The sequence below is a fragment of the Kogia breviceps genome, chromosome 5 (genome assembly GCF_026419965.1).
Source record: "Kogia breviceps isolate mKogBre1 chromosome 5, mKogBre1 haplotype 1, whole genome shotgun sequence".
NCBI lineage: Eukaryota > Metazoa > Chordata > Mammalia > Artiodactyla > Physeteridae > Kogia > Kogia breviceps.
The window spans coordinates 62,841,417-62,852,243 of record NC_081314.1 but is presented as its reverse complement, the minus strand read 5'-3'; the positions used below and the strand labels follow the sequence as shown (position 1 = coordinate 62,852,243).

General features: G+C 37.2%; 1 protein-coding gene across 1 annotated transcript in view; it reads right to left on the bottom strand.

Annotated features, from left to right (window-relative positions):
- The window catches only part of ACTL6A (actin like 6A), a 34,071-nt gene that overhangs the window by 2,276 nt on the left and 20,968 nt on the right, over window positions 1–10,827 (bottom strand). Inside the window, exons 11-13 of the mRNA XM_059064592.2 lie at window positions 10,661–10,741; window positions 8,620–8,715; window positions 292–378 (exon numbers count right to left, since the gene is read on the bottom strand). Of these exons, the coding sequence (XP_058920575.1) occupies window positions 292–378; window positions 8,620–8,715; window positions 10,661–10,741 (264 nt within the window). The remainder of the gene's footprint in view (window positions 1–291; window positions 379–8,619; window positions 8,716–10,660; window positions 10,742–10,827) is intronic.

Genomic DNA, 10,827 nt, shown 5'->3' with positions numbered 1-10,827 from the left:
CAGTGGGAGTATTGTTGAAAGAGGCGAGGATAAGTTAACAGATACCCGCCTCTGTGTGACAGGGGAAACTAATTAGGCTGACAATACCCACTAATAAGGCATTGAAGCATTTTGCCATTTTGGAACATGTAAAACTGGTATCAGGTCCTCTACTAATTTGATAGTTAAAAAATGCAAAGATAAATGATCCATGGGAATTTTTAGTCTTTCCACTAAATTTAGTATTTTCAATGATACATTTAATTTAAATAAGAATCTTCAACTATTTTGCAAAGTAGTTTATCTACTAACCAAAGAAGCTAGAATGGAGCCACCGATCCATGAACTAAACCTCCGTTCCACTGTTGTATTATTGGCAATCAGTTTCAACCGCATACTCTAAAACAGAAAGGAAGAATAAGTATTAGTAGGATCAAATAGAACAAGTGACTCAGGAAATTCAAGTTACAACTTTTTAGTGGCTCTGGTTCAAGCACTAATTACACATGATTATTTTGTAGTAGCCAGATTAACAGTAGGCATAGGTTGGACTACTGTATAGGATTTTAAAGTACTTTGATTATGTCTTGTAATGTGTAGTTGAATAAGAAAATAAATTATATAAACCTTACAAAACCGCATACTAGAGAGCACGGCATTCAGAATTTAATCCTAAAACAGCAAAATAAGTACTTAACACTATTAATCAGGTACTGCGCTAAGTGCGTCATATATTATTTCATTTTCTCCAACACAAAGTATAGTTATTATCCCAACCTGCTGCCCTTTCTGTAGTGCTCCTCAACTTTCTAACTTACTTTCTTAGGCCTTCAAAACCCCTCCTCTCAGTTCATCCCTCATATCTTAGTTCACCCCTCCTTATTCCTCCCTGCCCCTATCCAAATCAAAACACAGACATAAGATCTCAGGAAAGTTTATTCACACTGCTTTCTTTCAAGTTACTGTTTCTGTTCTGCTGGAACGCTCTCTCAATAAACATGGTTTTGGTCAGTGCAGCCACTTCACACCAGGAACTCTGGTCTGAAGGGTCGGGTGCGAGGCCACTGCCTGCAGTTCCCTGTGAGCGAGTGAAACTAGACTCAGCACAGAGAAAAAGAAAAAAAAAAAGATGAAAGGCTCTTGATGCTGCAGCCAGGAGTCAGTGCTGTGCCTCTGAGGTGGGAGAGTCAACTTCAGGACACTGGTCCACAAGAGACCTCCCAGCTCCACATAGTAATCAAATGGTGAAAATCTCCCAGAGATCTCCATCTCAACACCAACACCCAGCTTCACTCAAGGACCAGCAAGCTACAGTGCTGGACACCCTATGCCAAATAACTAGCAAGACAGGAACACAATCCCACCCATTATCAGAGAGGCTACCTAAAAACATAATAAGGCCACAGACACACCAAAACACACCACCAGACGTGGACCTGCCCACCAGAAAGACAAGATCAAGCCTCATCCACCAGAACAGAGGCACTAGTCCCCTCCACAAGGAAGCCTACACAACCCACTGAACCAACTTTAGCCACTGAGGACAGACACCACAAACAGCTGGAACTACGAACCTGCAGCCTCCAGAAAGGAGACCCCAAACACAGTAAGATAAACAAAATGAGAAGACAAAAACAGCAGATGAAGGAGCAAGATAACCCACCTGACCTAACAAATGAAGAGGAAATAGGCAGTCTACCTGCAAAAGAATTCAGAATAATGATAGTAAAGATGATCCAAAATCTTGGAAATAGAATAGACAAAATGCAAGAAACATTTAACAAGGACCTAGAAGAACTAAAGAGGAAACAAGTAATGATGAACAACACAATAAGTGAAATTAAAAATACTCCAGATGGGATCAATAGCAGAATAGCTGAGGCAGAAGAACGGATAAGTGACCTGGAAGATAAAATAGTGGAAATAACTACTGCAGAGCAGAATAAAGAAAAAAGAATGAAAAGAACTGAGGACAGTCTCAGAGACCTCTGGGACAACATTAAACGCACCAACATTCGAATTATAGGGGTCCCAGAAAAAGAAGAGAAAAAGAAAGGGACTGAGAAAATATTTGAAGAGATTATAGTTGAAAACTTCCCTAATATAGGAAAGGAAATAGTCAATCAAGTCCAGGAAGCACAGAGAGTCCCATACAGGATAAACCCAAGGATAAACACGCCAAGACACATAATAATCAAACTGTCAAAAATTAAATACAAAGAAAACATATTAAAAGCAGCAAGGGAAAAACAACAAATAACACACAAGGGAATCCCCATAAGGTTAACATCTGATCTTTCAGCAGAAACCCTACAAGCCAGAAGGGAGTGGCAGGACATATTTAAAGTGATGAAGGAAAAAAACCTACAACCAAGATTATTCTACCCAGCAAGGATCTCATGCAGATTTGACAGAGAAATAAAAAACTTTACAGACAAGCAAAAGCTGAGAGTTCAGCACCACCAAACCACCTTTACAACAAATGCTAAAGGAACTTCTCTAGGCAAGAAACACAAGAGAAGGAAAAGACCTACAATAACAAATGCAAAACAATTACGAAAATGGGAATAGCAACATACATATTGATAATTACCTTAAATGTAAATGGATTAAATGCTCCCACCAAAAGACACAGACTGGCTGAATGGATACAAAAACAGGACCCATATATATGCTGTCTACAAGAGACCCACTTCAGACCTAGGGACACATACAGACTGAAAGTGAGGGGATGGAAAAAGATATTCCATACAAATGGAAATCAAAAGAAAGCTGGAGTAGCAATTTGCATATCAGACAAAATAGACTTTAAAATAAAGACTATTACAAGAGACAAAGAAAGACACTACATAATGATCAAGGGATCGATCCACGAAGAAGATATAACAATTGTAAATATTTACGCACCCAACATAGGAGCACCTCAATACATAAGGCAAATACTAACAGCCATAAAAGGGGAAACCGACACTAACACATTCATAGTAGTGGAGGTTAACACCCCACGTTCACCAATGGACAGATCATCCAAAATGAAAATAAATAAGGAAACACAAGCTTTAAATGATACATTAAACAAGATGGACTTAATTGATATTTATAGGATATTCCATCCAAAAACAACAGAATACACGTTTTTCTCAAGTGCTCATGGAACATTCTCCAGGATAGATCGTATCTTGGGTCACAAATCAAGCCTTGGTAAATTTAAGAAAATTGAAATTGTATCAAGTATCTTTCCCAACTACAACGCTATGAGACTAGATATCAATTACAGGAAGAGATCTGTAAAAAATACCAACACATGGAGGCTAAACAATACACTACTTAATAACGAAGTGATCACTGAAGAAATCAAAGAGGAAATCAAAAAATGCCTAGAAACAAATGACAATGGAGACATGACGACCCGAAACCTATGGGATGCAGCAAAAGCAGTTCTAAAAGGGAAGTTTATAGCAATACAATCCTACCTTAAGAAACGGGAAACATCTCGAATAAACAACCTAACCTTGCACCTAAAGCAATTAGAGAAAGAAGAACACAAAAACCCCAAAGTTAGCAGAAGGAAAGAAATCATAAAGATCAGATCAGAAATAAATGAAAAAGAAATGAAGGAAACGATAGCAAAGATCAATAAAACTAAAAGCTGGTTCTTTGAGAAGATAAACAAAATTCATAAACCATTAGCCAGACTCATCAAGAAAAAAAGGGAGAAGACTCAAATCAACAGAATTAGAAATGAAAAAGAAGTAACAACTGACACTGCAGAAATACAAAAGGTAATGAGAGATTATTACATGCAACTCTGTGCCAATAAAATGGACAACCTGGAAGAAATGGACAAATTCTTAGAAATACACAACCTGCCAAGATTGAATCAGGAAGAAATAGAAAATATGAACAGACCAATCACAAGCACTGAAATTGAAAGTATGATTAAAAATCTTCCAACAAACAAAAGCCCAGGACTAGATGGCTTCACAGGCGAATTCTATCAAACATTTAGAGAAGAGCTAACACCTATCCTTCTCAATCTCTTCCAAAATATAGCAGAGGGAGGAACACTCCCAAACTCATTCTACAAGGCCATCATCACCCTGATACCAAAACCAGAGAAAGATGTCACAAAGAAAGAAAACTACAGGCCAATATTACTGATGAACATAGATGCAAAAATCCTCAACAAAATACTAGCAAACAGAATCCAACAGCACATTAAAAGGATCATACGCCATGATCAAGTGGGGTTTATTCCAGGAATGCAAGGATTCTTCAATATATGCAAATCAATCAACGTGATACACCATATTAACAAACTGAAGGAGAAAAACCATATGATCATCTCAATAGATGCAGAGAAAGCTCTCAACAAAATTCAACACCGATTTATGATAAAAACACTGCAGAAAGTAGGGACAGAGGGAACTTTCCTCAACATAATATAGGCCATATATGACAAACCCACAGCCAACATCGTCCTCAGTGAAAAACTGAAACCATTTCCACTAAGATCAGGAACAAGACAAGGTTGCCCACTCACCACTCTTATTCAACATAGTTTTGGAAGTTCTAGCCACAGAAATCAGAGAAGATAAAAGGAATCCAAATCAGAAAAGAAGAAGTAAAGCTGTCACTGTTTGCAGATGACATGATACTATACATAGAGAATCCTTAAGATGCTACCAGAAAACTATTAGAGCTAATCAATGAATTTGGTAAAGTAGCAGGATCAAAATTAATGCACAGAAATCTCTGGCATTCCTATACACTAATGATGAAAAATCTGAAAGTGAAGTTAAGAAAACACTCCCATTTACCACTGCAACAAAAAGAATAAAATATTTAGGAATAAACCTATCTAAGGAGACAAAAGGCCTGTATGCAGAAAATTATAAGACACTGATGAAAGAAATTAAAGATGATACAAATAGATGGAGAGATATACCATGTTCTTGGATTGGAAGAATCAACATTGTGAAAATGACTCTACTACCCAAAGCAATCTACAGATTCAATGCAATCCCTCTCAAACTACCACTGGCATTTTTCACAGAGCTAGAACAAAAAATTTCACAATTTGTATGGAAACAAAAGATCCCAAATAGCCAAAGCAATCTTGAGAATGAAAAATGGAGCTGGAGGAATCAGGCTCCCTGACTTCAGACTATACTGCAAAGCTACAGTAATCAAGACACTATGGTACTGGCACAAAAACAGAAATATAGATCAATGAAACAGGATAGAAAGCCGAGATAGACCCACGCACATACGGTCACCTTATCTTTGATAAAGGAGGCAAGAATATACAGTGGAGAAAAGACAGCCTCTTCAGTAAGTGGTGCTGGGAAAACTGGACAGGTACATGTAAAAGTCTGAGATTAGAACACTCCCTAACACCATACACAAAAATAAGCACAAAATGGATTAAAGACCTAAATGTAAGGACAGAAACTATCAAACCCTTAGAGGAAAACATAGGCAGAACACTCTATGACATAAATCACAGCAAGATCCTTTTTGACCCACCTCCTAGAGAAAGGGAAATAAAAACAAAAATACACAAATGGGACCTAATGAAACTTAAAATCTTTTGCACAGCAAAGGAAACCATAAATAAGACCAAAAGACAACCCTCAGAATGGGAGAAAATATTTGCAAGTGAAGCAACTGACAAAGGATTAATCTCCAAAATTTACAAGCAGCTCATGCAGCTCAGTATCAAAAAAACAAACAACCCAATCCAAAAAGGGGCAGAAGACCTAAATAGACATTTCTCCAAACAAGATATACAGATTGCCAACAAAGACATGAAAGAATGCTCAACATCATTAATCATTAGAGAAATGAAAATCAAAACTACAATGAGCTATCACCTCACACCGGTCAGAATGGCCATCATCAAAAAATCTACAAACAATAAATGCTGGAGAGGGTGTGGAGAAAAGGGAACACTCTTGCACTGCTGGTGGGAATGTAAATTGATACAGCCACTATGGAGAACAGTATGGAGGTTTCTTAAAAAAGCTACAAACAGAACTACCATACAACCCAGCAATCCCACTACTGGGCATATACCCTGAGAAAACCATAATTCAAAAAGAGTCATGTACCAAAATGTTTATTGCAGCTCTATTTACAATAGCCAGGACATGGAAGCAAACTAAGTGTCCACCATCCGATGAATGGAGAAAGAAGATGTGGCACATATATACAATGGAATATTACTCAGCCATAAAAAGAAATGAAATTGAGTTATTTGTAGTGAGGTGGATGGACCTAGAGTCTGTCATACAGAGTGAAGTAAGTCAGAAAGAGAAAAACAAAAGCATATGCTAACACATATATATGGAATCTAAGGGAAAAAAAAAGAAAAAAGGTCATGAAGAACCTAGGGGTAAGACAGGAATGGAGACGCAGACCTAGTAGAGAATGGACTTGAGGATGTGGGGAGGGGGAAGGGTAGGCTGTGACAAAGTGAGAGAGTGGCATGGACATATATACACTACCAAACATAAAACAGATAGTTAGTGGGAAGCAGCCGCATAGCACAGGGAGATCACCTCGGTGCTTTGTGACCACCTAGAGGGGTGGGATAGGAAGGGTGGGAGGGAGGGAGATGCAAGAGGGAAGAGATATGGGAACATGTGTATCTGTATAACTGATTCACTTTGTTATAAAGCAGAAATTAACACACCATTGTAAAGCAATTATACTCCAATAAAGATGTTAAAAACAAAAAAAATTAACAAAATAAACATGGTTTTATGGCTCAGCACTATCCCTATCTCACTTCCTGTATGGAGAGATTTTCCCCCTACCTAGGAATTTGTTTCTGCGGATAGTTCTCAAATCGTTGATACTTACCAATTATTCTGTATATGAACATACAGTTTGAGTCTTTTTCACAGTGAAATAACTGTGTAAGTATCAGGGGTGGAGTATGTGGAATGGGAGGGAGGGGTGCTGAGAGCAGGAGGGATGAATACAGGGTTTTGTAGGTGAGGAACTGGTTGATATCTATTACAATGGATTTCATTAAATTTTAATTGCCTCCTAAAGGACAAGGATAGTATCTAACTGGTCTTGACCAGACCTTGGACAGCCCAAGTCTATATTCATTATTCTGGGACTTTTATGAAATCTAATGATTAATACTATAATTAAGGTAAATGCCAGATCAGTCTATATCTCCAAGAATGTAAGGAGGTATCAATCTTGTACTTATATCAATACTTACATAACAAATATAAAAATGTGGCATATGTAAAACAGTCCTTTATATGAGAAACCGAAGGCTATCAAGTACACAAATTCTATAGATTCTGTTAGGGCCGAAGTAATCTCTAATATAGTTTTTTAAAATGTAATATTTATTGCAGAATACCTTACAAAAAACTACTTGATGGAAGTTTAAAAATCTAAGGACTATGACTACTACTCTGTTACTAATGTACCATGTAAACTACCTTCTCCCTAAACCAGGTTCTTCTATCCTTTAGAAAGTTATCATAGTATACCAAGGGATGTTTTTAAAACATAAAAGCTCTTCAGTCCTCTGCCAAATTTTATCTTGTAAGTTTGCTATTAATAAGTGACATGACCTGGTACCTATCTCTGTGGGTTGAACTGTATCCTCCAAAGAGGTACGCTGATAATCCCTGGTCCCTGTGAATGTGACCTAATTTAGAAATAGAGTCTCTGCAGATGTAGGGTGGACCCTTAATCCATTACAACTAGAGTTCATTTAAGAGGACAGACCCACAAGGGGAGAATGCCATATGACGACAGAGATAGACACTGAAGTGCTATAACTGCAATCCAAGAAATGCCAAGGATTGCTGGCAAATCATGAGATGCTAGAAAGAGGGAAGGAAAAATTCTCTTCTGTACGTTTCAGAGAGCATGGCCCTAATAACATGTTGATTTCAGACTTCTAGCTTCCAGAACTGAGAGGTAATAAATTTCTGTTGTTTTAAGCTATCCAGTTTGTGGTACTTTGTTATGGCAGCCCTAGGACATAATACACCATCGTGCTCATCTTTCCAGCCATATAGCTCTCCCAGCTCCTACACAGACTATAAGCCAACTACTTCAAAATATTGGAATATGCCATCTTCCCTTCATATTCTGCACATGGTATTCCCTCTACCTACATGTCCTTTCATAAACTGCCAACCAGCTGAACTCCTATTCATTCAAACAGCTTCTTCATAAGGCTTTCCTCTGACACTCCTAGGGAGTTAAGTGCTTTCCCCTCAATGTTCTTAAGAGTGCCTGGTCGATGACACACTAAACCACTTAGCACATTACAGTTTTTATTTTCTGCATTTCTACTCCTCCTAACTGACTAATAAGCCCTTGGTGGGAAGGGACTATATTTTCTATCCTTAGTGCCTAGCAGACTATAGGTATTTAAGTATGGAATCAATAAATAAAGTGAGATTCAAACAGTATAAGAGTAACTAATAGATGTTATCTAGAAAAATTTGATTAATAAGGGGTATTAACTTTAAGTAATACCATACCAGGCAGACACAAAATACCATCAACCTACTGAAAAACAAACTATATAAAGTTCCACCAGCAGTGAGGATACATATGACTGAAAAATACCACTAAAGAACAAACAAAACTTACCGGGGGTGTTTTCTGAGAGAGTTCTCTATTCAACCTGTCAGTAAAGCTCTGAATTAGTGTGTTTCCTCCTGCCACTATAACGCTGCCATAGAGACCCTGGGATGAAAACAAAAATAAATTAGTTCCAAATGTTTCCAACAGTTTTAAACACAACTACAAATAAAACCATGTCTTCCGGTACAATTTTCCCTTTTTAAATTTTTTACTTCTACATAGACCTAGTAGCTTAATCCAGTGGTTCTCAATCCTGGCTGCACATTCAACTCATTAGGGAGCTTTTAAAACACCAATGCCTGGGGGCAATTAAATAAAACTCTCTGGGGATGGGGTCTAGGAGAAGTTTTTGTTGGTTTATTTAAAACTCTCCAGATGAGGGCTTCCTTGGTGAACTGGGTTCGAGCTCTGGTCTGGGAAGATTCCACATGCTATGGAGCAACTAAGCCTGTGTGCCACAACTACTGCAGCCCTTACGCCTAGAGCCTGTGCTCCATAACGAGAAGCCTGCGCACCACAACAAAGAGTAGCCCCCCTGCTCTCTGCAACTAGAGAAAGCCCACACACAGCAACAAAGACCCAACACAGCCAAAAATAAATAAATAAATAAATTTATAAAAAAAGAAAACTCTCCAGATGATTCTACTGTGCATTAAAATTTAAGAACCACTATCTTAAAGCAATTATTCTAGAATCCAATCATAATTTTCTGGCAGATAGCTGCCAGTATTTCATTAGAGGTATATTTCATAATTACAACATCTCAGAATGTTTAAAATTAGACAAGGTTTAATGATTATGGTGGACAATGCATACTCTGACAATAGTCCTGGCCAAAATGACTGCTACCTTTCTCTTTTGCAGAGATGAACTTTTTCAAAATCCACGCACCGAGGCCTCCCCCGCCAAAAATAAATTCACAGTAATAAGGAGTATATTTACCTCTAATCTGCATGTATGCATCAGAAAGTTAAATGTCAGCCTGCTTTTTTAGTGGCTAAATTCATATTTTAAAAATTTATTCCAAATGTCTAAATCATCTAACTTTTGAAAGAGAAAATAGAATACAGAAGCATCTCCTCTGCAGTCAACAATAGTTTAAAGGAAAAAACTCAATAAAAAACAAAGTTAGCAATGTCTTACGGTAAATGTACTTCAAATCAACTGCCTTCCCCTTGAGTTTATACTAAAAAATTGCATACTTACAACCCCATTATCCTGGAAGCAGCACATCCCTGGCAGGTAATTAGTTGAAATAAAGAACATTTTTCATAACTACCCGTAAGTCTTTTTTGAACAGCATGATTTTTTATAGACACTTAGCTATTAGCACTATGCTCTAAGCAAATGAATTAACTCAAAGAAAATCAAGGTGATACGTTGGCTACAAATTAAATCTAGTGTTTAAATAAGATATAATCTATCTAATAATTAGTATGGTATAGAATATGGAGTTAAAACTTAAAGTTAACTTAAAGTTAAGCCTTAAAACTTGGCAAGAAATAAACTGATGAAACAAACAGCTTGGCAAAGCACAAAAAATATGAAGTTTATATCTAAACTCCATGTAAAAGTTACATAATTTAAACCTTAAACCACAGCTTCCTGAAAAATAAAAACTGTACTAGGTACATTAAAAATCACCAATAATCTATAGGTTGGTATGTCACATTTTAGGAAATCTCTAGAACAGCAGTGTCCAAAAGAACTTTCTGTGATGATGGACGTGTTCTACATCTGCACTGTCATAAAGCAGCGACTAGCTACATTTATAATGTGGCTAGTGCACCTGAAGAATTGAAATTTAAATTTGTTTATTTTAACTGAATTGCCACATGTGGCCAAAAGCTACCACACTGGACACAGCTCTAGAGTTTTGCATTTTTCCTTTTCTAGTAGAACTTCATTTTTTTACATATTTTTACAAAATGGACTTCAAAGTCAATGGCCAAAGTTGCCAACTTAAATAATGATGGCCATTATAAATAACGGGGCATTAGATTGCCCTAAAAGATACCTTTATGCCATAAACGAGACTGGCACTTACTGGTCTGATATCAATATCGCACATTCCAACACTTGTAGTGACAACATGACTGACGCCCAGCATTGTATTTCCTGATAACCCCTAGAACAAAATAGAAATAAGTAGTCACACAGAAGACCTTCAAACAATAAAGCACATCCAAAAAAGTTTAGTCAGTCTTATTTAGG